Source organism: Emiliania huxleyi (assembly GCF_000372725.1).
Source record: "Emiliania huxleyi CCMP1516 chromosome Unknown EMIHUscaffold_20, whole genome shotgun sequence".
NCBI lineage: Eukaryota > Haptophyta > Isochrysidales > Noelaerhabdaceae > Emiliania > Emiliania huxleyi.
The window spans coordinates 408,756-435,086 of record NW_005200600.1 but is presented as its reverse complement, the minus strand read 5'-3'; the positions used below and the strand labels follow the sequence as shown (position 1 = coordinate 435,086).

General features: G+C 66.1%; 7 protein-coding genes across 7 annotated transcripts; 5 read left to right on the top strand and 2 right to left on the bottom strand.

The window, feature by feature from the left end:
• Nucleotides 1-598: 598 nt before the first annotated feature.
• On the top strand, nucleotides 599-1,597 carry EMIHUDRAFT_203861 (hypothetical protein; the record flags this gene model as incomplete). Its single annotated transcript, XM_005781645.1, has 2 exons — nucleotides 599-1,106; nucleotides 1,413-1,597. The coding sequence occupies 2 exons, from the start codon at nucleotides 599-601 to the stop codon at nucleotides 1,595-1,597; spliced, it is 693 nt and encodes a 230-aa protein (XP_005781702.1).
• Nucleotides 1,598-3,187: 1,590 nt separating this feature from the next.
• EMIHUDRAFT_64031 (hypothetical protein) lies at nucleotides 3,188-3,832 on the bottom strand (the record flags this gene model as incomplete). Its single annotated transcript, XM_005781644.1, has 1 exon — nucleotides 3,188-3,832. One exon carries the CDS (start codon nucleotides 3,830-3,832, stop codon nucleotides 3,188-3,190), a length of 645 nt encoding a protein of 214 aa, XP_005781701.1.
• Nucleotides 3,833-7,266: 3,434 nt separating this feature from the next.
• Nucleotides 7,267-7,521, top strand: EMIHUDRAFT_203857 (hypothetical protein; the record flags this gene model as incomplete). Its single annotated transcript, XM_005781643.1, has 2 exons — nucleotides 7,267-7,414; nucleotides 7,493-7,521. 2 exons carry the CDS (start codon nucleotides 7,267-7,269, stop codon nucleotides 7,519-7,521), a joined length of 177 nt encoding a protein of 58 aa, XP_005781700.1.
• Nucleotides 7,522-9,948: 2,427 nt separating this feature from the next.
• On the top strand, nucleotides 9,949-13,913 carry EMIHUDRAFT_449847 (hypothetical protein). Its single transcript, XM_005781642.1, has 8 exons — nucleotides 9,949-10,650; nucleotides 10,827-11,018; nucleotides 11,269-11,333; nucleotides 12,614-12,788; nucleotides 12,970-13,269; nucleotides 13,340-13,382; nucleotides 13,478-13,608; nucleotides 13,680-13,913. The coding sequence occupies exons 1-8, from the start codon at nucleotides 10,018-10,020 to the stop codon at nucleotides 13,785-13,787; spliced, it is 1,647 nt and encodes a 548-aa protein (XP_005781699.1). The 5' UTR covers nucleotides 9,949-10,017; the 3' UTR covers nucleotides 13,788-13,913.
• An 874-nt stretch (nucleotides 13,914-14,787) lies between these two features.
• On the top strand, nucleotides 14,788-16,121 carry EMIHUDRAFT_434638 (hypothetical protein). The gene is made up of 5 exons (XM_005781641.1): nucleotides 14,788-15,106; nucleotides 15,177-15,510; nucleotides 15,593-15,731; nucleotides 15,803-15,853; nucleotides 16,097-16,121. The coding sequence occupies exons 1-4, from the start codon at nucleotides 14,805-14,807 to the stop codon at nucleotides 15,817-15,819; spliced, it is 792 nt and encodes a 263-aa protein (XP_005781698.1). The 5' UTR covers nucleotides 14,788-14,804; the 3' UTR covers nucleotides 15,820-15,853; nucleotides 16,097-16,121.
• Nucleotides 16,122-18,692: 2,571 nt separating this feature from the next.
• EMIHUDRAFT_449844 (hypothetical protein) lies at nucleotides 18,693-20,822 on the top strand (the record flags this gene model as incomplete). Its single annotated transcript, XM_005781640.1, has 4 exons — nucleotides 18,693-18,853; nucleotides 18,940-19,756; nucleotides 19,954-20,451; nucleotides 20,692-20,822. Exons 1-4 carry the CDS (start codon nucleotides 18,710-18,712, stop codon nucleotides 20,820-20,822), a joined length of 1,590 nt encoding a protein of 529 aa, XP_005781697.1. The 5' UTR covers nucleotides 18,693-18,709.
• A 3,872-nt stretch (nucleotides 20,823-24,694) lies between these two features.
• On the bottom strand, nucleotides 24,695-25,538 carry EMIHUDRAFT_203849 (hypothetical protein; the record flags this gene model as incomplete). The annotated part of the gene is made up of 4 exons (XM_005781639.1): nucleotides 24,695-24,718; nucleotides 24,831-25,295; nucleotides 25,386-25,432; nucleotides 25,511-25,538. 4 exons carry the CDS (start codon nucleotides 25,536-25,538, stop codon nucleotides 24,695-24,697), a joined length of 564 nt encoding a protein of 187 aa, XP_005781696.1.
• Between the last annotated feature and the right edge of the window lie 793 nt (nucleotides 25,539-26,331).

Genomic DNA, 26,331 nt, shown 5'->3' with positions numbered 1-26,331 from the left:
TTCCCTGGAAGTTAAGTTTCTGGCTAGACCGGGAATGAAATGTCCGGTCCATGAGCAAGTCATTTGGGACCAATTCAGCCGAAAGAGGTAGAAAAACCAATCGGTTAGTGAAGAAACACGGGATCACTTGGAGCACTTGGAGTGCAGTCATCAACCTCACATCCAGGGCCGGGGAGCTAACCGGGCACACGCCGCCCTTTCCACACCCTCACCCACCCCACGCCGTGCTTTCTTACTGTAGCTCCAGCCGGCAGCCCTTGACGGCGGCGTTCGTGAACTGGTTGGTTGGTATAATTGGTTCGGTGAACTCGCGGTTCGTTCGTTCGGTGTCAGACATCGGACGGCGTTCGCTTGGTTCGCTGCATCGGTTCGGTCGTTCGCCCTTGCGCGCCTAACCCTTGATTTTCCGGACTACTTTTTTATTTCAGCCTCCTGCCGCCGGGGTACTTTTTAGGGGGTAGGGTTGGGGTAGGGGGTAGGGGTTGGGGGGTGGCTGCCAACTAGAGACGTCCGTTACACGCCCAAATGGGGGTATGGGGGGTAGGGGCTACGATCGATTCTCCAAAAAAATACTTGAGCACGGGAGATGCTTTTCCTAATGTTGCTAGCCGCGCCGCCCGCGCTCCTGCAGCACTCGCTGGCGCCTCGCCTCTCGCTGAGCTCTCCGCCGCTCCGCATCCGCGACGCTCCACTCATGCGCACGTGGCAGGATGCTGTGTCCAGCGCACAGGACCGAGCGGCGACTGTCAAGGCGGAGCAGGATGCCGTCGCCGCAGTCATGCTGACCGGCACCGCCGGTTGCCTCTTTGTGCCAGGCGTGCTGCTTCTGCCGATAGACAATTTGGCGCTGGACCTGCTCGCGTCGTCACTCGTTGGCGGTCTCCTCGGCGTCGCCGCTGGCTTTGGGGACGGCGCGGTGGGTGCAGCGCTGCGCAGCGTCGGCGGCTGGGTGGTCGACGCGCTGCCGCTGGACAAGCTTCCGTCGGTATCGTACGCCGACGTGAAAAAGTACGGCGTCGCGGGCACCATTGCGTACATCCTCACCGAGTTGGCGTTCTGGGCAGTCGCCTTCCCGGTCGCCTCGACCTCCTTCTACAACCTGAACGGTGCGACCAAGCGAGTGAGCGAGTGAGCGAGTGAGCGAGAGAGAGAGAGAGAGAGAGAGAGAGAGAGAGAGAGAGAGAGAGAGAGAGAGAGAGAGAGAGAGAGAGAGAGAGAGAGAGAGAGAGAGAGAGAGAGAGAGAGAGAGAGAGAGAGAGAGAGAGAGAGAGAGAGAGAGAGAAGAGAGAGAGAGAAGAGAGAAGAGAGAAGAGAGAGAGAGAGAGAGAGAGAGAGAGAGAGGGGGGGGGGGGGGGGGGGAGAGGGATTGGCCGAGATTGGCCAAGTATCGCCGACCTCGTCACCATCCGCAGGTCACTGGCCCGACTTTGGCGATGGCGCCGACCGCGCCGCAGTGCTGGCGTTCATCTTCGCGGGCGCCAATGTGGCGCGGCTGGTGGTGCCGCTCCGGTTCGGTGCGGCGTTTGCGCTCGCGCCTTGGGTGGAGGAGAACGTCTGCCAGAGGTTCGGCATCGGCGGCGGCCGGGAAGGCGCCTGAGCCGGGGGGGAGGGGGGGTCTCGCGGGGCGCGTGCGGGTCTCTCTCTCGAACAGTCTCCCGACTCCCGGCCCGCTTGACGTCTCGTTTGTGATTTGATCCCGCGCCGGTCTCCAGAAGATCACAGTTCGTGAGTGATGAGAGCGAAAAGTCCCCAAAAGACGAGGAACTCATATGTGAATGACACTGTGCACGTGTGTCACCAAAGACAAAGCACATGCCCGCACACGACACGACGACACACGTGTGCGTGTGGACTTGCCGGTGTGGCGAATTATCGGCACAGTGCACAGTGCACGACTATCTGCGCTGCGCCTCCTATCTCCTATCTGCTCACTGCTGGCCGCATGGACGTCTCTCTGGTGTCTGGACTCTGCACTCTGGCCTCTCTCTGCTGTGTGCTGGGCTCCCGATTCGCCCGTAGCAGCGTTGTCCCGCTCGGCACCTTCTACTTGTCCGAAAGCTCCTTGCGGCGGAAGACGCTGCGAGTGACTATCGCCGTCGCCGCCCCAGGGTCTCTGCGTTTCGCGAGAGACTCTAAGTGCGTGAGTTCGTCGACAAGGAGCTCGCTGCCGTCCTCACTCACGTGGAACCAGTTTAATGTGACGTAGGCGACCTTCCTAGCCGCAAGATCGCTGCGACTTGGAAAGTGGTCTGTATGGATGAAGACCCGACCCTGCTTTGCGACCAGCCGCGCTTCGATGGTGCTATCTTTGTGAGATGTAGTGAATGGAAGCTGCTTGCCAACTTCGAGGCGTTGCTCAAACACCACCTTTTCTCCGACCGACCACTTGTATGTCACCTCCATGCCGTCACGAACAACCTCAAGGGATGGCGATATCTTCAAGTGCCGTAGCATAGCGCGATGGATACGGCTGACTCCAATCATCTTCCTGGCGTCGTCGGCATTCTCGGGTGGGCGTGAGAGGACCCAAACACTGCCTGCCACCTCGTCAATAGCAGCAGTGATCGCCGGCGTCGGGAACTCCTCCTTTGCCTCCAGGAGCGCCACCATCTCGGTCTCAAGTGTAGCGCTTGCGACAGGCACTATGCCAGCCTCATACTCGTCAGGCACTGACACTGTCTGGGCTGCCTCAGCGGTGCATGTGTCTCCGCTGCCAACTTCTCGTCGTGCGAACAGGCACCTCACTCGCTGAAGGGCAGAGATCATCCAGTGGGGCGCTGCCTGCTCGCTGCGTGGAGTCTCGCCGGCGGCACGCAACGGATCGGACCACCAAAACTTGAGCTCGGGGGTACATGAGCGTGATTACACGGGTATTTCTTTGTTGCACGGAAAAAATATATTTTTCAGTGGGCGAATTTACTTTGCGTCGCGGACAGCCGCGGTTTTCGCCTCGCACTCTGCTTGGGCCGCACACACACCAACGACCAAGTGTTCCAAACGTCCTGTTCCAAATTTTGATGGCACCGGCGGTGCGCTACAACGAGAAGCTCTCAAAGGGCACAGCATTTGCTTATTCATTCCTCCGCACGGCCGTATCCGGCTTTGACCTGACTGTCCGTCCGGCCCGGACGTCTGTCTACACCCAGGCACATGATACATTGCTGACTGCACGTGATACACTGCTGAACTAACTGACCTCACCCACCTCATAGGCACTCGGCATGGATGTGATGGCGCAGGCGATGATCGTTTCAGTTTGCAAATCGTTCGACTTTCTGCTCAGGGAGGAGGCGCCGTGGAATGCATCGTGCCCGAGATAGGTCAAGCCCGCGGGCAGGTCGATGGCAGTGAGGCCACTGCATCTATGGAAGGCCCCGTTGCCGAGGCACGCGAGGCCACTTGGGAACGTCACCGAGGCCAGTGAGACGCAATCCTCGAAGGCCCAGTCGCCGACGGAGGCGAGGCTTTGCGGGAGGCTGATGACGGTGAGCGAGGAGCAGCGGTGAAATGCCTGGCCACCAATGGCGGTCAGGCCGTCGGGCAGGGAGAGGTTCGTTAGCGAGGAGCAACCATCAAATGCGCGGTACCCAATCGATTGGAGACCGGCCGGGAGGGAGATCGAGGTGAGCGCGGTGCATCCGTGAAAGCTGCGGGCTCCGATAGATATTAGGCTGCTCGGGCAGCTGACGGCAACCAACCCAAGGGTGCGACTCTTGAACGCGCCGTCCGGGAGGTGGGTAATGCCCTCTGGGAGCACTGCGTGTCCAGCAGAGACGGTCACCGGCCAGCCACTGATGAACCACGTCCTGGACGCTCGCGTGGTGCGAGGCATCGGAGCAAGCTTCTTCCCCCTTCGGCCCCGAAATCGGTCCTCACGAAATCACCGTGAAATCGAATTCCGATCCTGATTGTTTTATTATTCTGTTGTATGTTTTATTATTAGTTTTAATATTTGTTTAAAGACAAAGACGTCGTCGACTGGATGAGGAGCGACAGCGAAGGTTCCTTGGGGAACCACTAACTTGAGCACTTGAGCACTGGATAGGGTCGATCGATTCCGTCCGCATACCGCATGGTACGGGACCCCTAACTAACTATCAACACGGCTGGCCAATCCTCATCGTCTCGTTCGACCTGGTCGAATGGCCTGGTCGGAATCGGGACCTGGCTACCTTTAGGTTCCGCCACCGTCCCATCCTCTCATTGTGTGTGTACGAGTCGACGCGATTCGGGACCGGCGGAACGAAAGTCACCGGAACATGCGGTTTTGCTTTGTCGCCAACCGCATCCATCATTTCCAGCATGTAGCTCTTACGAACATACCCGAGGGTGAACTGCTGACAGGGTTTGCGAGAGAGATTTTTATTCACCAACAAGAAATCACGACTCTTCTTGTTTGCGATGAGGAGCGATCCAAAGTAGGGTCTGAGAGCGGCCGCCGCGAGACCGAGAGGTGCGGGTCAGCTGCCGGAGAATACTTTGCGGCGGACGTTCTGCCGAGATCGATCGGCGCGCTGCGTCTGCCGATCGGCGCTGCGAGGCACATATGCTACTTCTCGGCGTCGTTCCTACCTTCGCGGATGATGGGACCAAGAATGTCTTGGAGGAGCGCATCGCGCTGCAGGCTTTGCAGATGGAGCGCATCAATGCGCAGATGCTTGCACGCGAGGCGGAGTTGAGAGTCGAGCGCGTCAAGAACGCCTCCCCCCCACACCGCACCCCACCCCACACTGGTCACTGCCCCATGCTACCGGCACGGTAGACATTGTGCCAGACCCGAGAGGGACGGGAATCAGCACGGCCGCCTAGAGCTAAGAGCGGATGGGCATTTGCTCTAGCACACGCGCGCGCGACTCTTGACCGCGCGGACGGCAAGCAAGCACGGTCAAAGGTCCTGCGCGTCGTACGGGTCTGTTGGAGTGGTGTACTCACCACCGCCGCCGGAAGGCGGCGAGAGAGACCCCACCCCCCCCCCCACACACGAGAGGGTGCCCAAAGAAAAGAAAGAAAGAAAACAAGCCCAGGGAGGGATGGGAGCACGGCACGCCGCCACCACACAGGGATTTTAAGGAGAGGAGAGAGAGGCGCTCGCTAGCCGTCGCCCTTGTGGGCAGGGTGCCCAAAGAAAGAAAGAAAGAAAACAGAGAAACCAAGGTGATTCTGTGTGAGCTCTGTGTCTTGATTTGCCAACAATATACCTAAAACCCAAGGGAGGGTTGGGAGGACAACACTGAGTTTTCTTGTTACCCAAACCAGAAAAAATCTCGCCGGCGCATGAGCGGCGCCGCGAGCCCAACTCTGCTGCCCGACCTGGCGGTGGGCGACCTGGCCGCGCTGCGCGCCTTCCTCTCCGGGCAGCGGACGCGCGGCACGCTCGACGCGCGGCACGACACCGACAGGCAGGACACGCTGCTGACCTGGGTCGCGCGCCACGGGCAGGCCGAGGCGGTGCGGCTGCTGCTCGAGGCTGGCGCAAGCGTCGGGGCGACTGACGGCGGCGGCCGCTCTGCGCTGTACATCGCGTGCGAGAAGGGCTCCCCCGAGATCGCCCGGCTGCTTCTCGAGGCCAGCGCGGCGGTCAGCCAAGCCCGCAACAACGGCGCCACGCCACTGCTCGCCGCGTGCTCTCAGGGCCACCTCGAGTGCGTCCGGCTGCTCCTCAAGGCCAACGCGGCGGTCGACCAAGCCAATGAGAAAGGCGTCACGCCGCTGTTCATCGCGTGCCAGGAGGACTTCCCCGAGATCGCCCGGCTGCTTCTCGAGGCTGACGCGGCGGTCAACCAAGCCGCGGCTGGCGGCCTTACGCCGCTGCTCGCCGCGTGCTATCAGGGCCGCCTCGAGTGCGTCCGGCTGCTTCTCGAGGCCAGCGCGGCGGTCAACAAAGCCCAGGCCCAAGGCGCCACGCCGCTGTACATCGCGTGCCACCAAGGCCACCTCGAGGTCGCCGCGCTGCTCCTCGAGACCGGCGCGGCGATCAACCAAGCGATGAACGGCGGCTTCACGCCGCTGATCGCCGCGTGCCAGATGGGCCACCTCGATATCGCCCGGCTGCTGCGCGATGCCGGCGCTTCGGTCGACCAGGCCATGGATGACGGCGCCACACCACTCTACGTTGCGTGCGATAAGGGCCATACCGAGATCGCCCGGCTGCTCCTCGAGGCTGGCGCGGCGGTCGACCAAGCTGATGAGGACGGCACCACGCCGCTGAGCGCTGCGAGCCTGGCTGGCGAGATCGACTGCGTTCGGCTGATGATCGCTGCCGGCGCCGCGGTGAACCAAGCAGATTCTAGCGGTTTGACGCCGCTGTACGTTGCGTGCCAGAACAGCCACCTCGAGATCGCCCGGCTGCTCCTCGAGGCGGGCGCGACGGTCAACCAAGCCAAGCAGAATGGCGCCACGCCGCTGTTCATCGCGTGCGAGAAAGGCCACCTCGAGGTCGCCGCGCTGCTTCTCGAGGCTGGCGCGGCGATCAACCAAGCCGAGGAGAATGGCGTCACGCCGCTGTACATCGCGTGCCAGGAGGGCCACCTTGAGATCGCCCAGCTGCTTCTCGAGGCCAGCGCGGCGGTGAACCAAGCCGAGGAGAATGGCGCCACGCCGCTCTACATCGCGTGCCGCTTTGGCCACCTCGAGATCGCCCGGCTGCTGCGCGATGCCGGCGCTTCGGTCAATCAGGCCGCAGAGAACGGCTCCACGCCGCTGTTCATGGCGTGCCAAGAGGGCCACGTCGAGTGCGCCCGGCTGCTCCTCGAGGCCAGCGCGGCGGTCGGCCAAGCCCGCAACAACGGCTACACGCCGCTCTTCATCGCGTGCCAGAACGGCCACGTCGAGTGCGCGCGGCTGCTTCTCGAGTCGGGCGCGGCGAAGGACCAAGCCCAGACCCAAGGCGCCACGCCGCTGCTCATGGCGTGCTACCAGGGCCACCTCGAGGTCGCCAAGCTCCTCTCCTCCTACGGCGCCTCCCGCGCCGCTACGCCCTTCGGCACGCCCGAGGAGGCCGCGAACCGCCGCGGCCACGCCGACCTCGCCGCCTGGCTGGTCGCCAGCCGCGGCTGGACGCCGCTCGCGCACCTTGAGACCCTCACCGCCGCCCGCGCTCTCTCCCTGCTGCGCAGCGGCGCGAGCCTGCACGAGGGCGAGCCGACGCCGCTGCAGCGCGCCGCGGGCGGCGAGGGCGAGGCGGCGGCGCTGATCCGGCGGGCGGCGGCGCCGTGGTCGCCGGCAAGCCACTCGCTCTTCCCCGCGGCGGCGCGCGAGTACGCGGTGATGGTCATGCGCATTGGGTACCAGATCGCGCTCTCTCCTCCCGACGGCGTCGAGGCGCGCCCGGACTGGAGCGCGCTGTCCGACGTGTGGCGCGAGCACGTGCTGCCGCACGCGGTCACGCAGACCACAGTCGAGAACGGACAGGCAGGTTTTCACGTTACACGTACGTACCAGTACGTCTGACGAGTGACGTAACACGAAGTACAGTACACCCCTCACCCGTCAGCGTCACCCCCACGACCTAATCGGCCGTAAATTACTAATCCTTCTCGGACCCGCCGGTGACCAGCGCGCCGCGCCCCTCGCTAGCTGGCTCCGCTGGCGAGTCAGACGAGCGAAGGGCTCACTGCAGCTCTAGCACTCCCCGCGCCTTACCCCAAGTGCTGCTCGCGGGTGGCGCAGCTCCGTTGGCCACTGCAGATCGCAGTGACGGGAGGCCGGAGAGCAGAGAAAGGAGCGACGCATTCTCGCTGGCAAGCTTTCTGAGCGCCTCGGTCTGGCGGTCCGTCAGCAGCTGTGCAATCTGTGCCGCCCGATGCGCCTCTCTGCACGGGACCGTTTCGATTCGGTTTCAGTTGAGAAGAGGTAGGTTTTAGGTATATTGTTGGCAAATCAAGACACAGAGCTCACACAGAAGAGAGTAGGTAGGTAGAAAGGTGAAGAACAGCCAGGCTCGGACTGGACACCAACGCGGTATGGGTGAGAAGAAAGGTAGGTAAGAAAGTGGGCAGAAAAAAGAAAACGAGCAACACAAAAATTCTCTGCCGCGATGTCCGCCTCGCGCCGCCGCTCGCGGTGCCTCGCACCCTCCGCCGCCGCCGCCGCGCCCTCGCCAGACGCGCCGCCGCCCGCCCGCCTCCTCGACCTCCCCACGGAGCTCCTCGTGCGCGTCGTCTCTCGCTGCGAACCCGTACACATCGCTCGTGTCGCGGCCGTCTCGCTGCTCTTTCACGCCTCGCTCGCAAAGGAGGGCATCCTCTTGTGGGCGCAAGAGCGAGGCTACGAGCTGCCGGCGCAGCCGGAGGACGAGAGCTGCGCCGTGCGGTGGCTGTGTTATTCGGCGCTGCTGCGCGAGTCCAACCCGCCGGCGAGGGCGTCGGCAGGAAGGCGGCACAGCCTCTTCATCGACGGCGAGGGGCGGCTCTCGTCGTGCGGCACGGCAGCGGAGCGCGGGGAGGAGGAGGAGGACGAGGAGGAGGAACTTCCAGGCCTTCTCGGCCACGGCGAGGGCGTGCTGCAGCTGAAGACGCCGACCCGTCTCCCGTCTCCCGGAGGCGAGCGCGCGATTGGTGTGGCGGCGTCACGATACTTCAGCCTCGCTCTCACCGCGACTGGCGCCGTTTGGTCCTGGGGCTGCGGCTGGCGGGGCATGGGGCATGGCCTTGAGGAGGACCAGCTGCTGCCGAAGAAGATTGACGCCCTGGCTGGGCAGCGCGTCGTCGCGGTGTCGGCTGGACACAGCCATAGCCTCGCCCTCACCGCCGACGGCGCCGTCTGGAGCTGGGGCGGGAGCCATAGCCTCGGGGGCCATAGCCGCGGGGGCGAGTTGGGCCACGGCGACGAGCAGATCCAGCTGCTGCCGAAGAAGGTCGAGGCGTTGGCTGGCCAACGCGTCGTCGCTGTGTTGGCTGGGAACGGGCACAGCCTCGCCCTCACCGCCGACGGCAGCGTCTGGAGCTGGGGCTATGGAGGCTCTGGCCAGCTGGGCCACGGCGACATGCAGCACCAGCTGCTGCCTAAGAAGATCGACACCCTGGCTGGCCAGCGCGTCGTCGCTGTCGCGGCTGGATGGTTCCACAGCCTCGCCGTCACCGCCGACGGCGCCGTGTGGAGCTGGGGCAATGGATTTTTGAGCCGGATGGGCACTAGCGACGAGCAGAGCCAGCTGCTGCCGAAGAAGGTCGAGGCCTTCGCTGGCCAACGCGTCGTTGCCGTGTCGGCTGGAGCTCACAGCCTCGCCCTCACCGCCGACGGAGCCCTCTGGAGCTGGGGCGATGGAGGTGCTGGCAAGCTGGGCCACGGCGACCTGCAGAACCAGCGGCAGCCGAAGAAGGTCGAGGCCTTGGCGGGACAGCGCGTCGTCGCCTTGTCGGCTGGGTGGCAGCATAGCCTCGCCCTCACCGCCGACGGCGCCGTCTTTACGTGGGGCGAGGGTGAACTCGGCTGCCTAGGCCACGGAGAGGACGAGTCGAACCAGCTGCTGCCCAAGAAGGTTGATGTGTGGGCGCCGGGGCAGTGATGAAGAGGGCGAAGGGGTGCACGGCTCTGTTTCCGCGTCTTCCACGTGCCTATCCGTCACGTGCGAACGCATTAGTGGTGAAGAAGTGGACTCCTTCCCTGCGCTCTCTATGATAGAGAGTCTTCTAGGCCACACAAGAGCGCAGATCGTCAACCCCCCCCCCCTTTCCCCCCCTTTTTTTTCCTTTCTGCCTCCTCCTCCACACAACGGAAGCACACACAGCACCACACGACCCCCGATGCTCTGATACAGGTGCAAGGCGGCGCGCTGTCTCTCAAGATGGAAGCACGTGTTTGTTATGACCCCCCCCAAATGAACACACCAGTGAGGGAGGGCGAGACGACAAGGGGTCCCGTACCACATGCGGAATCGACCCTACCTCCAGTATCGTAGTCTTTGTTAGTATCGAGGTCTCGTGAGTGCACTGAAATTCGCGGCGTTCGCGGCGAGCCGAGCCAGGCCACGGCGCTCGGCCGAGAGAAGACCTGCCCGGACGGTGAGCAAAACGCGCCATGGCGCAAACGGCCACAACCGCGGTGCCGCTCGGCTGGTCGGACCAATCGTGCCCGTGCTGCTTCCGCCCGGGTGCGCCGCTCTGCGAGGACTTTACGCCTTTCGACATGGCTCTCAAGGTTGCCGGCATGCGCAGCTTGCTCAAGGCGCACTCTCTCGCGGCATATCTTGTGCCTTCGGGCGACGCGCACAGCAGCGAGTACGTCTCTGAGGCGGACAAGCGGCGCGAGTGGCTGACTGGCTTCACCGGCAGCGCCGGAACCGCTCTCGTGACTGCCGACAAGGCGCTCGTGTGGACAGACGGCCGCTACTTTGTGCAGGCGGCCAAGCAGCTCTCGGGGACAGAGTGGGTGCTGATGCGCTCGCATGAGCCGGGGGTCCCCACCCTCGAGGAGTGGGTCCGGACGCACTTGCCGGAGGGTGCCGTCGGCGCCGACCCGAGGCTCATCTCCATCGACTTTGCCGACGGGTGGGCGGCAAGCGGCTGCCTGCCTCTCCGGCTGGTGCCGGGCAACCTGGTGGACGCAGTGTGGAAGAAGCGCCCTCCCGTCTCGAGCAACGGCGTGCTGCCGCACCCGCTCGCGCTCTCGGGCGAGCGCGTCGCCGACAAGCTCGCGCGCGTCGGCGCCAAGGTCTGCGAGGCGGATGCCTAATCTCGGGTATCATCTCGGGTCATCTCGGGTCATCTCGGGTCATCTCGGCACCAAGGTCTGCGAGGCGGGCTGCAGCGCCCTCATCCTCAACGCACTCGACCAGCTCTGCTGGCCCCACACGCCCGCGGGGCTCCAACTCATCGTTGCTGCTTGAGGAGGGGGAGGGGCGAGTCACGAGTAGGCTCTTCAACTTGCGCGGCTCCGACATCGAGTGCAACCCCGTCTTTCTCGGCTACGCGGTGCTCACCGCGTCGCCCGGCGAGGAGGAGGGGGCGCCGCTCGTGACGAGGGCGAGGCTGTTCTTGCGCGCACTCGACGAGGAGGACGAGGCGAGCAACGCGGCAACGGTACGGACTGTCCGCCGCCACCTCGACTCGGAGGTGCAATCTCCCCACATCTCGCCCCATCTCGCCACCTCCCCACCTCCCCCCACATCTTCCCACATCTCGCCCCATCTGGCCACCTCCCCACATCCCCCCCCCCCCCCCACCTCTTCCCACATCTCGCCGCTCGCCGCATCTCCGCACATCTCGCCCACATCTCGCCCACATCTCGCCCACATCTCCCCACGTCTCCCGTCAGGGCTGTGGCTCGGAGGGCGGCACCGCGTTTGTCGAGCTCGCCGCCTACTCCTCCTTCGGCGCGGACGAGGCCGCGCTCCGGTGCCCGTGGCGAGAGACATCCGAGAGGCCGAGGGTGTGGGCGAGGGTGTGGGCGAGGGTGTGGGCGAGGGTGTGGGCGAGGGTGTGGGCGAGGGTGTGGGCGAGGGTGTGGGCGAGGGTGTGGGCGAGGGTGTGGGCGAGGGTGTGGGCGAGGGTGTGGGCGAGGGTGTGGGCGAGGGTGTGGGCGAGGGTGTGGGCGAGGGTGTGGGCGAGGGTGTGGGCGAGGGTGTGGGCGAGGGTGTGGGCGAGGGTGTGGGCGAGGGTGTGGGCGAGGGTGTGGGCGAGGGTGTGGGCGAGGGTGTGGGCGAGGGTGTGGGCGTAAGCGGCCGCACCTCGAGCTGGAGAGGCGAGGAGAGCAGAGGAGGGGCAAGAAGGGGAGTGGAGAGGCGAGGCCGAAAGGGGAGAGGAGGGGGGAGGGGAGGAGTCAAAACATAGAGCTGTGCGCAGGTGCGGCGCCGACGGCCTCGTGATGCTCGAGCGAGGCACGACCACGATGGCGATGGCGGCGGCGCTGCCGGACGCGCGGCGGCGGCTGGTGGACACCTCGCCCGTCGAGGCTCTCAAGGCGAGGAAGAATGAGGCCGAGGTTGCGGGTCTCGTCAGCGCAGGCCGCAAGGACGCAGCGGCCCTCTGCTCGTACTTCGCCTGGCTGGAGGCCGCCGCCTCCGCCGCCTCCCAGCCCGTCGCCTTCGCTGCCGCCGCCCTCGCCCCTCCGTCGCTCCACCCCGCCCATCTCCCATCTCCGCCCTCGCCGCCTCGCAGGCGCAGATGGTCGCCGGCGAGCCTGTGACGGAGGCGGAGGGGGGCGCGAGACTAGCCGAGAGATGCGGCGAGATGCGGCGAGGTGCGGCGAGGTGCGGCGAGGTGCGGCGAGGTGCGGCGAGGTGCGGCGAGATGAGGCGACGGTGCGGCGAGGTGCGGCGAGATGCGGCGAGGTGCGGCGAGGTGCGCCGACAGGTTCGGCCACAGCGCTGTGTGTTTCCCCGCCGCCCCGCCCACACCCTCTCTGCCCCCCCCTTCCACCCCCTTCCCCCCCCTCCCCCCCCCTTCCCCCCCTCCCCCCTTAGCGGACGAGATCGGGCGGCGGAGGATGGCGATGGAGGGCTGCGTGGGCGACTCCTTCCCAACGATCTCGTCGATCGGGCGCGAGATATGGGGAGATGTGGGGAGATGTGGGGAGATGTCGGCGACTCCTTCCCAACGATCTCATCGACCGGGCCGAACGCCATCTCGAGATCTTGGGAGATATGGGGAGACACGGATCCGTGTTCCGCATCTAGGCCGAACGCCGCCGTGATCCACTACCACGCCACGCACGGCGCTTGCTCGCTCATTGACCGCGAGAGCGTATACCTCTGCGACACTGGAGGCCAATACCTCGACGGGACGACCGATGTGACTCGGACCCTCCACTTCGGGTCCCCGACCGCGGACGAGCGGCGGGCGTACACGCGCGTGCTGCAGGCCCGGGCACCCCACTCTACACCACCACACATCCCACCTACACATCCCCATCGTGGGAGCCCCTTCCGCACTGGTTCTCGTCTCTTCTCACGCACCGCCGCCTTGCTCCGTCTGCACCGGCACCTCCATCGGCTCTGAGATTTGAGAGCCCCTCCCGCCCCCTCGTGACCAGGGGCACCTCGACCTCGCCCTCGCGACCTTCCCCTCCGGCACCAGCGGGCTGATGCTCGAGTGCCTCGCCCGCGCCCCCGGCTGGCGCGACGGCATGAACTTTCTCCACGGCACGGGCCACGGCATCGGCGCGTACCTGAACGTGCACGAGGGGCCGGCGGGCATCGGCGGCGGGGCGACGGACATCGGGCAGGTGTCGGAGGCGCGGCGGCGGATGTACCTCTACCCGATCGAGGCGGGGCACTACCTCTCGGACGAGCCCGGCTTTTACCTGGAGGGCAAGTTCGGCATTCGGATCGAGGCGGGCTGCCGACGGGGGAGTGGACCGAGGCTGGGCTGCCCGAGCTTGAGCACTGGTTGGGTCGAGCTAGGCGGACCTCATCGTCGTCGAGCAGCCTACCCACTTCGCCTGGGGCGCGCGATGCCCCCCCCCTACCCTCCCCCCCCCACACACACAGGCTGCAGTAGCGAGCCGCTGGGCGTAGACCGCTGTGTGTGTGTGTGTGTAGGCTCTCGGCCATACCTCGGCTTCCGGTACTGCTCGCCGGTGCCCTTCTGCCGCGCGCTGATCGAGGTGGAGCTGCTCGAGCCGCGGCAGAGGGAGTGGATCGACGCCTTCCATGTGCGCTGTCGCGACGAGGCGGCCGCCGAGCAGTTTGCGCGTTCGTGAAAGAGCGGCACGTCACGTAAGAGATCTCGCTCTGTTAACAGGTCAACGCCGAGCTCTTGCGCCGCGCAGCCGCGGGCGGCAAGGACGGGGTGGAGGAGGACCTCGCACGTTCGCAGGCATGGCTGTGGCGCGAGACGCAGCCGCTGTGAGTCGGGCGCACCGCATGAGGCGACACAAGAGCCGACTGGCGGCGTCGCGCACCTGCTCTCCGACCGTTTGTGGCACCGAGGGAGTGTTGTTGAGATTCTTTTCAATATATCCGTAAAATGTGCCGTCCTCCCGCCGCCGCATATCTGGAGAATTTTGGAGCGGCGCCGCACACAGTCCTCACAGACAGAGCCCGTCCTACCAGAGAAACAGAGAGCTCACGGACACGCGGGACACCTGCTGACACCAGTCACCACACAGAAGCCCACCAGGCAGCGGTCGAATCCGACACGGCGCACAGCAACCAAGATCATCACCACGACGAGAAGAAGCCGATTGGCGGCGCGCTGGGGCAGAGTGCCGCTGCCTTCGGTGAGGGTGGCGGAATGGTGACTGCGAACTGGGACCTACACACGCGGCACACATCGCTACCCGCCTGGCTTTTGACGAGCTGATCAAGGCAGGCGGGGTGGACCCTGCTCCACCGGCAGTCGCACACATTCACAATCATGGGTCCGTCGGGCTGAAGGCAGACGTAGCAGACGGGCCGGGGGAACGAGGGCGGGGAAGGGCTGCGGCGCTGTTGCTGCTCCCGGTACGACACCAGCTTCAGCATCGCAAAGTTATCGCAGCCGTGGACGGAGTTGTGCCAGCCCATCGCGGGTGTTTGTTACAAGGGGGCCGCGCGCGGTACTCTCTCATCGCGAGTTTCGGGGCAACCGGCGAAAGAAACGATCCTTCTGGGGTTGTCGCATTCTTTCTTTCTTTCTTGCCTGCATCTAAAGAAAGAGAGAAAGCAGACAACCCCAGGGAGGGAAAAAGAAAGAAAGAAGCCAAACATACAAGCAAAAGGATGGATGGGAGGACGGCCGCCGCCATCACTGGGATTTCACGGGAAGGAAGGTGTGTTGCCAGCCGTCGCCCACCCTTTGGGAGTCTGCTTCCTATCTCTGTTCGGCTCGCGAATTTATATTTTTCAATTTTTTTGGACGAAATCCGGCGCGATTTTTGCCATCAAGATGCACACGGCGTGGCTCCTCCTGACCTTCCCGCAAGCCCTCCGTGGAGCGAGAATGCGCTCATTCGCACGCCCCCTCGCGGCTGGAGTCCGTACGCGGCTGGAGCCCGTGTACGCGAGCGCCACAGCCAGTGGCGACGACCCGCCGCCCGAGTCTCTCTCCCTTCGGGTGCCCTCTCCAGCACTGCTGCTCAATCACATGGCCGACCGATACGGTTCGACAAGCAGAATCCTTATGGAGTTTGTCGACAACTCGCTCGACGACGCAGAGTCGCTGTATGAGCCGGCCAAAGGCGCGTACAGGCGAGACGGCAGGGCACTGCAGACACTGGGACCCACTCGCTCATCCCTCACAGGGCTCTCCCTCACGCAGGCGGGAGGTCCGAGTGGACGTCTTTGTTTCGCGGCGCGGTCGGCGGCTGCGGATCGTGGACAACAGCCGCGGCATGCCGCCAGAGACGCTGGCGCGGGTGGTGATGCGCGTTGGGGAGTCCCGCAAGCGTGGCGCGTCCTTCGTGAATGGCCAGTTTGGGTTTGGCATGCAGTCCTTCCGTGCCGCCTGCTCGTCGCTCACGGTGCGCTCCGCGGCGGCCGACCGCGCGCATCAAATCCGGGTGGAGCGGTCTCAGAGCGACGGCTTCCTTCTCGAGCCTCTGGCGCCGACCGCGCCTGAGGCGGCCGCTCTCTGCGGCGGCAGCGGGACAGAGGTTCGCGGCCTCGCTGCGGGGCTTTGGGCTCACGCGGGCGGCTGGTGGGAGAGTGACCTGACACGAGCGAACAGTTCCTCAGGTGCTGCTGCAGGGCTTCGACGCGCAGTGGGTCGACGAGTCCTTCACCGCCGCCGCCGTCGCCCGCGAGGAGTCTCTCCACTTTGAGCGGTTTCGGCGCGGCCGAAGTGCACAATCAGACGAAGCAAAGAACGAACTAGGCGGAGTCGCCGCTCAGCTCGCTTTCGCCACTCTCACCCGCACGTCGAGCCCAAGCTTCGCCCGATTGTAGGTGGAGTCGCACTTTGAGCGGCTGCTCGACCGCGCCAACCTGCGCGTGACTGTGCGTTTGACTGCCCCTCCCTCCCCCCCTCCCCTTCCTCCTCTCCCTCCCTCCCTCCCTCCCTCCCTCCCTCCCTCCCTCCCTCCCTCCCTCCCTCCCTCCCTCCCTCCCTCCCTCCCTCCGCCCCCCCCCCCCTCTCCCTCCCTCTCTCTCCCTCAATCTCTCGCTCTCGCCCCCCCTTCCTGGGGCGACGGCCAGAGCGCCTGCAGCCATGTCCGAACCGTCTCCAGCCCTTGCCCGCAGGTGTGGGACGAGGACGCGCCCGGGCATGGCCTGCGCTGCAGCCCGATCGACTACGCCTCCCTCAGCCCGGGCGCGAGCGTCAAGAAGCAGCTGCCGCTCGGCGCGGGGCAGCCGCCCTAGCATGCGGAGCTGTGTATTCCGCTGCCTTCCGTTGCCGTCCGCCGCCTTCCGCTGCCTTCCGCCGTCCGCTCGTAGCCCTTGTATGCACTCGATCACGACCCGACTCTGGCCGTCTTCATGGGGCAGGCAAGTCGCGCACATCAACCTCTGCGTCCTGCCCGCCGGCGCACCACGGACACGGCCCGCGGGGCTGCGGCCCGAGCCCGCCGTGAGCGAAGGCGGCGCCGACGTTTGCGTTTCCGTCGGCGGGGCCGAGGGGCGGCCGGCGCGCTTCTTCGTGTCTGGCCGCCGGATCGCCGCTTGCGGGGCGACGCCGTCGTTTGCGCGGCAGAGTGCCAACCGCTGGACGTTGTGGAGCCACCCGCAGGTGTGGGAGTAGACGTCGGGCGAGGGGAAGACACGCGCAGCACACACTGAGGCGAGGGGCTGCAGCACATTCCGCGCCGCGAGGCCAGCAGGCGCGCACGTGGCAAGACAGCCGGAGGATTGCACGACTGACGCTCGCGTGCAGGTGGTAGGGTACATCGACATCACGGGCAATCGGTCCGGTCCGCTGCAGCCGGTAACCTCGCGCCGCGACGAGCTCAGGACGACGGGTTGGAGCTGCCTGAGCTTCGACCGAACCAATCCTGTCAGGTCATCACGCGCGACGAGTTCAAAAAGACGCGCGGCCGGCAGGCTGCGTACGAGGCGAGATGAGCCGAGACTGCAGAGAGTAGGTAGAGACTAGCTGAGAATAGCCGAGGTCAGGTCCGCAAAGGCAAACCTCGGGTAATCTCGGACGATCTCGCAGGCGCTCGTCGAGGCGTGCGAGGCGCCGCCGCCGCCCGCCTCCGCCCTTGCCACCGCCACCGCCACCGTCGCCGCCTCCACCGCCCGACCGCTGACACGGGCAGGCGCCGCTGATGGACGCGATCGAGAGCACGCTCAGCGCGGCGACGGAGAAGTCTCTCTCCAAGCTCGAGGACACCCTCACGGCGGTGCTCGCAAGACGCGGGACGGCGCAACGCCTCTCACACCGCCGGCTGTGAGCAGACGCGCGTAGGTAGGTGCTCGCCGACGTGGCCGACGCGGAGCGACGCGAGGCGGCGGAGCGGCTCCGGCGGGAGAGGCTTGAGCAGCGGCGCCAGCGGGCGGCGGCGGAGGGGGTCGCCGCGGAGAGGGTGTCCGAGCAGGGGCGGGGCGGCGCAGCTGCCACAGTTGAGGCTGCGGCGGAAGCGAAGCCGCTGCCGGAGCAGGTTGCGTCGGGCCTCGGCTCTTTGATCGGCAAGGCGCTTGCTGGCGCGGGCGAGACGGTGGCGCGCGCAATCGACGACATCAAGACGGACGGCGCGGCGAGCGCGGCGGCCGAGGAGGAGCGGCGGCGGGCGCGGCGGCAGAAGAAGTCGCCGCCGGCGCCAGCTTTCTTCATGGCGTGTGTGCGCGCCGGTGTGGAGCCGGATTCCACACACCTTCCGCTGGAAACAGGCGTCGGAGCCGTTCACGGTGCGGCTGGTGCGGGGCTTGCCCGGTCAGCAGGAGGCCGGCGAGCGGTCGGCGGAGACGGAGCGGAGCCGGCTGGTCGGCTCCGTCATCCTCGTCGACTCGCTGCACCCCGACTTCCAGGCGCGGTGGCGTCAGACGCGGCAGGGCGCTCCGAAGGTGGACGAGCGGCTGTGCGGCTACCTCGCCACCGTCGTCTCGGCCCACTACCGCGAGCGCGCCTACCAGAGCGCCGCGCGCCAGCGCGTCGACTATACGCAGGCGTACGAGGAGCTGATCGGCACCTACTGCCGCCTGGAGGAGGGGCTGCGAGCCGTGCTGCCCGCGCTGCTGCGCGAGATGCAGGGCGAAGACGCCGCGGCCGTGGCCGCCCCCGCCGCAGCGCAAGTGGCGCAGGACGCCGCGCGCGCTGTCCGGCCGACGGCCACGCGCAGCGGAGGCGCGGAATTTGGCCCGTGATTGTGAGGTTTCCCAGGCCCCGAGCCTCGCCTGTGGTGGAGGGGACGCGTACAGTGATCTGTGATATGTAAGGGTCCGCCCACAGGCGCATTTTGTAGAGGCGGCGCCCGGTGCCGAACCTGTCGGACCTTTAACTCTCGCACTAGCTCTCGCCCTCTCTGCTCTCTCGCAAGCCTGGGGCCTCCGCCCTAACCGCCCGGCGGCCCGCACGCTCGACAGAACCCGGACGATTTGCGTGTTTCCTTCTCTACGAAAACACACACTCCCAGTCAGCGCCATCGAGAACAACAAGACTTTGGCGAGCCAACGCAGCCGAGAGATATAAAATCTTCGCAAGAGAGCCCCTAGTGCCTATAAGGGCGTAGACGCCCTTAGTGCCTAGAGTCTCTTGCTAGAGCGGTGCAGGCCGCACAGCGCGAACTCGCCGTACTGAGCCTAGCGCAGCGCCGAACTCGCCGTCTGAGCCTAGCGCACTTCGCTCGCTGCGCAAGCCTACACCAGCCTAATTTTTTTCTTTCGGCGCCTCTGTGAGCTGCTCTAGTGCGCTTTGCTATGCTGACCTGGAGCCTATCTGGCGGCCGGCAGGGCGGCTGTGTCCGCAAAAAGGGCTCCAACAACAGAGCCCGCGCCAACAAGATCTGGGGGATCGACGAGCTGCAGTGCCGGCAGCTCTGTCTAATCGACGACGCGTGTCAGGCGCGTTCCAACCCCGAGCCGGAGATCGCGCTAGAGGCAGTACTGCAGCGCTCCGCCCAGCCTCTACTGCCGCCCGCGTCGCGCAGGCGTACGAGTTTGTCGCCTACAGCTCCCGCAATCAGGGCCCGAGATCCGCAGCACCCACGCGCTGCACCCTGCACATGGGCCCGGTGGCGCAGCACGCCGTGCCGCTCCCTGGCTCGCAGTACGCATCGTGCTACACCAAGCAGGTGTCTGGCAGGCAGGGCAGCACGAGGCGGCGGCCGTCAGCGCCGCCACCGCCGCCGCCGTCGCCGCCGCCGCCGCCGCCGCCGCCGCCGCCGCCGCCGTCACCGCCGCTGCCGCCGCCGCCCCCGCCGCCACCGCCGCCTATCACTTTTTTGACCTCATGGCTGCCTGCGGGGTGGCTGCTATTGCCGCCGCCAGAGCCGCCGCCGTCGGTCGCCCCACCGCCGTTTCCGCCCCCTCCGACCTCGCCGTCGCCCCAGCGGCCGCCGCCCTCGCCGCTGCCCCTGCAGCCGCCCGCGATGCCGCCGCATCCGTCGCCGCCGCCGCCGCCGCCGCCGCCGCCGCCGCCGCCGCCCTCTCCCTCGCCGCCGCCGCCGCCGTCGCCGCCACCCTCGCCGCCGCCGCCGCCGTCGCCGCCACCCTCGCCTCCTGAGCAGCCGCGAGGGATGTCCATCGGCTCCGGCCTGAGCACTCATCACTGCTCCGGCATTCGGCTGCTCGACGCAGACGCGATCCACGCGGCGGCGGCGAGGCGGCAGGCGCTTGGCATCGCCATTGGCAAGGCGGCGTGCATGCAGGCGCTGCGGCCGGGCAGCAAGGTGTTGGCTGCGGGCTGTCCCTCGCTCGCGCACCTTGATTTGCGCGGCGCCAACCTCAGCCACGCCACCCTCGACGGCGCGCTCGAGCCACACTGTTGAGCCGCACGCGCGCACAACTCGCCGCCAGCCGAGCACTCAGCGTCTCCCGCCCCCACCCTGCAGCCTCTCGGCGGATCACACCCGCCACCCGCCGCCTCCCACCGCCTCCCACCGCCGCCCACCGCCCACCGCCTCAGACCGCCTCCCATCGCCGCCCACCGCCCACCACCTCAGGCGTCGACCTCACCGGCACGATGCTCGATTGCGCCCAGCTTGAGGGGGCCACGCTGCACAACACGCACGCCGAGGGAGCCTCCTTCACCGGCGCAAACATGGCGGGCGTCCGCGCGACGGACTTCACCTTTGAGCGGGCAGACCTCACTTTCGTCGACCTTAGCCGCGCGGAGCTGCGCGCGAGCGTCAACCCGACGGTCGCCGTGATCGGCCACCTCTCGCGCGCCAACCTGACTGGCGCGAGCCTCGCGGACGCCACCCTCGAGGGCTTCGAAGACTCGCAGGACGTGGTGCTCGACTTTGCCAACCTGCACCGCGCCCTTCTGAGCAAGTGCGTGCTCACGCGCCCGTCGCTGCGCGGCACGCGCCTCGTCGCGTCGCGACTCGACCACACGGAACTGATTGGCGCCGTCGCCTCGCCGACGACGCTGCTCGCCGGCACCATGATGACCGACGTCGGCCTGGCCAGCTGCAACTTCGAGGGCGTCGAGCTAAGCGGTGCAGCCCGCCGCGCGTCTCTCCGTCCCACGCAGAGAGCCGGCCCGTTCCCAGGCCAACGCCCGCGTCCGTGGTCTGCCCCCCCCCCCCCCCCCCCAGGCGCGCGGATGCTGCGCGTCTCCATCTCGGACACCTCCCTGCGCGGCGCAACCTTCGACACCGCGCCGCTCGACCTCGACCTCACCGCCACCGAGGCGACCTCCCTTCCTCGCACGCCGCCGCGAATCGACCGTGGCGAAGCCACCGCCGCGCTGGGCCACGTCGAGGCGATCCGCTGCAGATTCGACCACGCGCGGCTCAGCGGCGCCGCCCTCAGCACTGTCAGCTTCGTCGACAGCTCTCTCGAGGGCGCCAGCTTCAGCCAGGTCTGAAGGACTTGGGGCCGGGAGTAGACGGGGTCGGGGTGGTGGTGTATGGGGCAACGCGAGAATGCGACGGCTCCGCGAAGAGAGAGATGGGCGGTGGGGGCTCGAGTCTTACGGCTCGATGCTTGGCGTAGGCATTGCTCTCGCTCGTCGAATTTCTTTGGGCGCGCGCCGCCACCAGCCATGCACCACCCGCCCGCACCGTCTACAGTGCGCTTTCGCTCCCACACCTCTCTCCCCTGCCGGGCCGCAGGAGCACCCAGGGCCGAGCAGCTTAAGCGGCGCGTCGGGCGCCGACTTCAGCTACGGGCGGTTTGAGGAGTCGGAATTTGTGTTCAAGCGGTGCGCGCGCGGGGGGGGGGGGGGGGGGGGGGGCAAAAAAAAAAAAAGGCCGTCAAAAGCCCCCAAGCCCGGGACCCCAAAAACCCTCCATGCCTAAAAAAAGGTCCCCCCCCTCCAGGGGAGGGAGGGCCCCCCTAACTCCCCTGGAACCTAATTGGACCCCCCCTTGCCAAAAAAATTTATTGGGGGCCCGGGAAATGGGGCCCAAAACCCTCAACCCGGGGGGGGGCCCCAAAATGGGGGGCAAAAAGTTTGTTGGGGGGAAACTAAAAAAAGCCCCCTTTTTTCCCACCAAATTGAAGGAGGGGTCTTTCCCCGGGCCAAATTTTCCGGGGGCCCAATTTAACCCCTGAAAAGGCAAGGGGGCCAAATTTCCCCGGGGAAAGGGGACCAAGGGAAAGGAACTGGTGTTTTTCCCAGGGACCCCGGGGGGGTTTTTCGCCGGGGGGGGCCACTCCTGGTGGGGAAGGGTTTAACCCAAATCGGGGGGGGTCCCCCCCCCCCCCCCCCCCCTCCGGGCGCCAAAGAGTCCGCGCCCGCTTGCGCCCGTGCGCCCGTGCGCCCGTTTTCCGCCGTGGCCCCGCGCGGCCGTACCTACTCGCGTTTTCGGCCCACCGCCTTCGACCGAGCTTACCACCATCACGTACGCACGTTTTATCGTGTGCGCGACGCGCTCGACCACCACCGCGGTGGCGCCAAGAGCGCCTTTTCAACACGCTGCGATGGCGATGTGCAGCACCAGCCGACACGGCTTCCTGCGCCGCGTCGAGGCTCGCCGAGCGGGCACGTAGGTCGACTCGACACGACACAGCCCCAAACATCCCGCGTCTCGCTCGTGTTCTGCCAGCTCTCTGCCCGCAGTCGCTGCTGCTCACGCTCTCGCCGCGCGTCTCCTGTGCTGCACGCCCACACGTGCGCCGCCCATCCGCCGCCGCGGGCGCAGCTCCCTCCGCACCCCTCCCGGTGAGCACTCTGCAGCCGCTCGAGCCGCCGCGACTGCCTACGGGGCCTCCCTCGGCGCCTCAACGAGTCGCCGAGAGCGTCTCCGACGGCGGCGGCTTCATATATCCTTGCCGTCGGCACCCGAATGCGCTTCGGAGCTAACGGTGCGTGAAACTGGTTGGCCCTGACCGCTCCAAACCCAGAAACCGCGACGCGCGCCCTCTCTCCAGCCTCACTCACCGCTCCGCTCGCCACAACGCTCAGTTCTCGCTCGGCTCGATCCCTCCACAGGCCGGCGCGCGACGCTGAGGTGTCGACAATTGAGTGCGCCTTCGCCGCTCGCACAGGTGTCGACACCGGCAAGCTGCCGCTGCTCCGTCTTCTCCCTCGGCGCCGCGGACGATTGCTGCCCGGTCGCTGTGCGTCTGGATGCGCTCCCGGCGGTCCTCTCGGCGGAGAGAGGGGAGCAGACGCGTCGCCCCGGGAGCTGCTGGGCCGCACCGCTATAGTGCGTCGTCTCGCCGCGATGGTGAGCTCTTCACGTTTCGACGGAAGAGGGTGTCGCGAGGCTCTCGCCGCTCACCAGTGCAGCGTGTGCGAGCCCGTTGAGAGAGAGAGAAGAGATTTTTAGCAATACCAAACAAATCTAACGTTTGTGTACGTTTGTGTTTGTGTTGCCCGTTGCCGTTGCCTCGCTTGTGTGCCCGGGGGTGGCGGCTAGGCTGTGTCTGCGGCTGTGTTGTGGTTGCGTGCCGTGTGTGACTTCTCGCCGCGCCACCGAGACAGCTTGCGACCGCTTTGCCTCTGGCGCACCCCCACGTTGTTTTTCTTTTTGTGGGTGGTCGAGACGAGATTTCCTAGGGCGAGATTTGTTTGTGTGTCGAGAGCGGCGCGAGGACTGTTGGGGACCGTGACGAGAGTACTCGGCGGTGCGTCTACGTTTTTTTTACTGTATTAGCACCGCTAATTCATTCACGACATGACAGTCAGCAGTCTCAAACATACCGTCAGTGCACGGCAGAGGGTCATGCCCCGTACTCAAACGACCTGGCCTCGTCGGTGCGCTCGCCGGCTCGCCCTCGACGTACGTGGAGCCGCTCGCGGCGGAGCGGCACGACTCGATGCGGAGCGGCGCGAGCCTTGTCCCCGCCGCAAGGCTGCCGCCGCAGCGCGGTGCGTGAGTACGTGTCTGAGAGAGGGCGCGCGACGCGAGTGGCGATCCGCGCGGCGGCCGTGCGACGGGATGCGATGGCCGCCGCCGCACTGGGTAGGCGGCAGCCGGGGCGGTCGGTCCGGGCCGCAGCCATTCACCGCGGCGCACATGCGGCTCTCTGTCCACGCTCGTTGCCTGTGCGCGCGGAGAATGGCGCTGTGAAGGCTCGTGCCGGGGGCCGCCTCACACTGTCCGTGTCGCGCGGGCGGCGTGCGCCGTGGCGAAGCGGATCTCGGGTCGTGCCGCGCGCTGCACAAAAGCCTCACGAGCGCGAGAGCAGTGCAGCGGCCCGGAGCCGAGGAAAACCGATGCGGCGCGGAGCGTCGGTGGTGCCGAGCAGGGTCCACGGAGTCGCAAGGCGTGCCACGGCGACGTACGCGAGCTCTCGGCCGGCGCGAGCGCGCAGAGAGGAGTAGATTGCTGCCCGCTCGGCGCGCTGCGAGAGCGTCGACGTCGCAGAGGTGGCGGACGTCCAGGCGAGCGCGTGGTATCGATCGAGCTCGCGATCCGGGCCGTGGAGCCCACGAGGAAGACTTCGTCTGCTGGGACGGAGTCCCGACGCTCGCTGTGTCCGCCGGAACTGGGGTCTGGACACCTTTCGTGGCCCCTTCCCGCAGTGGACGGCTGGTGCTGCACATCGCCATCGCAGCGTGTTGAAAAGGCGCTCTTGGCGCCACCGCGGTGGTGGTCGAGCGCGTCGCGCACACGATAAAACGTGCGTACGTGATGGTGGTAAGCTCGGTCGAAGGCGGTGGGCCGAAAACGCGAGTAGGTACGGCCGCGCGGGGCCACGGCGGAAAACGGGCGCACGGGCGCACGGGCGCAAGCGGGCGCGGACTCTTTGGCGCCCGGAGGGGGGGGGGGGGGGACCCCTGTCCCAAAGTTGAAATTTCGGCTGTATATGGCAATCGGCAATTAGTCGTCACGCCTCTCCGATTGAACGCCACGAGCGAGCATAACTGTGCTCCTTCACCTCTCGGCACACTGAAGCGTGAAGCACCATGGTTACATGTGCAACTATGCGCCATACAGCACACACCGTAAAGTACTCTAATATGCCCTACGTCAGTACGGCTCTATAGCCGTACTACGGCTTTAGTATGCGGAGCGAGGCCCGTGGCCGGCGAGGAGCGCCGGAGGGAGGGGGGGCGTCAGGGCGCAACCGCCGCGGGAGAGGGGGGCCTCTATTCCTCTGCTCTCTCGCCTCTATCGTACACACACACCCGCCCCACACCAATGATATTTTGCTGCTATTGTTCAAGAACTATCCGACATGACGTGGGGTCGTACGGCTCTACTGACCGGGACGGGCGGTGACTCATCCGGGGGCGGCAGCTGCGGTGGCAGCGGTGCCGAGGCTGAACGGACCACTGGGGCCTCTTCAGCCTGCTGCTGTGGTGCAACACTGGCGATGGAAGCGCGGCCAGCGGTGTGCGCCGAGCTTTGTTGGAGGATTTGGCGCACCTCGTGGCTGCCGGTCCTCGCGATATGAGTCGTCCAGAGGCGAGCCGCCGAACCGTCGAGGGCTTTGGCGTTGGCGCCGTGCAACAGTAGCCAGCGAACAGCCGGGGCGTGCCCTTCCGAGGCGGCGAGATGGAGTGCGGTCCCCCGTCGTAGTCCGACACGTTGATATCGCTCCCCTCGGCCAGGAGCCGCACCAGGCGGTCGATGTTGCCCGCAGCTGCCGCCGTGCAGAGCAGCTTCGCCGCCTTTGCGCTCTTGACGGTGGCGCCGTGCGCCCGGAGGAACGTCGCCACAGCCTCGTGTCCATTCTCCGACGCGTCCTGCAGCGGTGTCTTGCCCCACCGGTCAAAGACATCGACGAGTGCGGTGGGCGATCGCAGCAGCGCCTCCACCACGCGCATCTGGCCGAGGGTGGCGGCAACGTGCAGCGCCGTCCTCCCGTCGTAGTCTCCAACGTTTGGATCAACGCCCTTGGCTAGGGACTGCGACACCGAGGCCACGTCGCCGAGTGCCGCCGACTCAATGAGCAACCGTGCTCAAAGCCGGATGGTGGCCGAAGCTTCTGAGGACGGCTTCGGCGAGTCTCAGGTGGATCTGTGCCCATCAACGGTGCGGTCAAGGCGGCCATCGACGTTGGCAAGCGCTTTCCACGCCCCTGCCGCCCACCAAGCCGCGGCGCGGGCGCTCCATCGTCGTTCTGCAAGACTGCATTCATTGCCCAGCTGCCGCCCACGGCACTTTCTATGCGTGGGCGTCGCCATGCTCGGGCGGCTGCTCGTCGATCAACGACTTGCTGGGATGGTACTACTGCTCAGAGACTGAGTGGGCTAGTCGCCCAAGCAAATCAGCACTCTGGGCGCAAGGTTGCGCGCGGCAATTTGCTTCGATCCGAAATACGACCATTGCGACCCTGGCGGTCAAGGAGTGCGGGTCCCTGACGATCTAGGTTATAACGAGCTCTGGCTGTGCTTTCGTCCCTAGTGGTTATCATTCCGTTTTGCAATTAGCGTATCTGGCCGTGTCTGCTGGCGTCCCCGCCCCCCCCTATAGGGTTTCACGTAACGACAAGCTAAGCTAGAACGGCTACATCGATGGGAGCGGTCCACCAGCTGCCGTGAGACCCACTGCAGTCACACCGCGTCGGTCTTCGCCAGCGAGGGGGAAGGATCATGCGATGCTTCTGGCGAGGTAGATCTAGATAGGACACATACTAATGTCATAATTTAACCTCCCCACATACTTGAACTTGTTCCCGGAATGCGGCTGGCCTCCAGGCCGTGGACGTACAAACAAGGGGCCGTAAACGAGCCCAGACCCTTTCGTGTTTGGGAATCTAGACGTCAACTGCTACGCCGAAAGTAGTCCGCTCGTCTCTTGCTGCTCCCCCAGTCCCCTCGCCGACAGCACCTCCGCCACCGCCGCAGAGGCCGGGATCCACAGCAGGCGTCTCCAAACACCACAATTGCGCAGAAGGTCCTGGGCCGGACGCCTGGCAGGTAAGCGGCGAAGAGGCCGAGTGTGCCGGTGGCGCCTGGCGGCGCCTGGCGGTGCAGG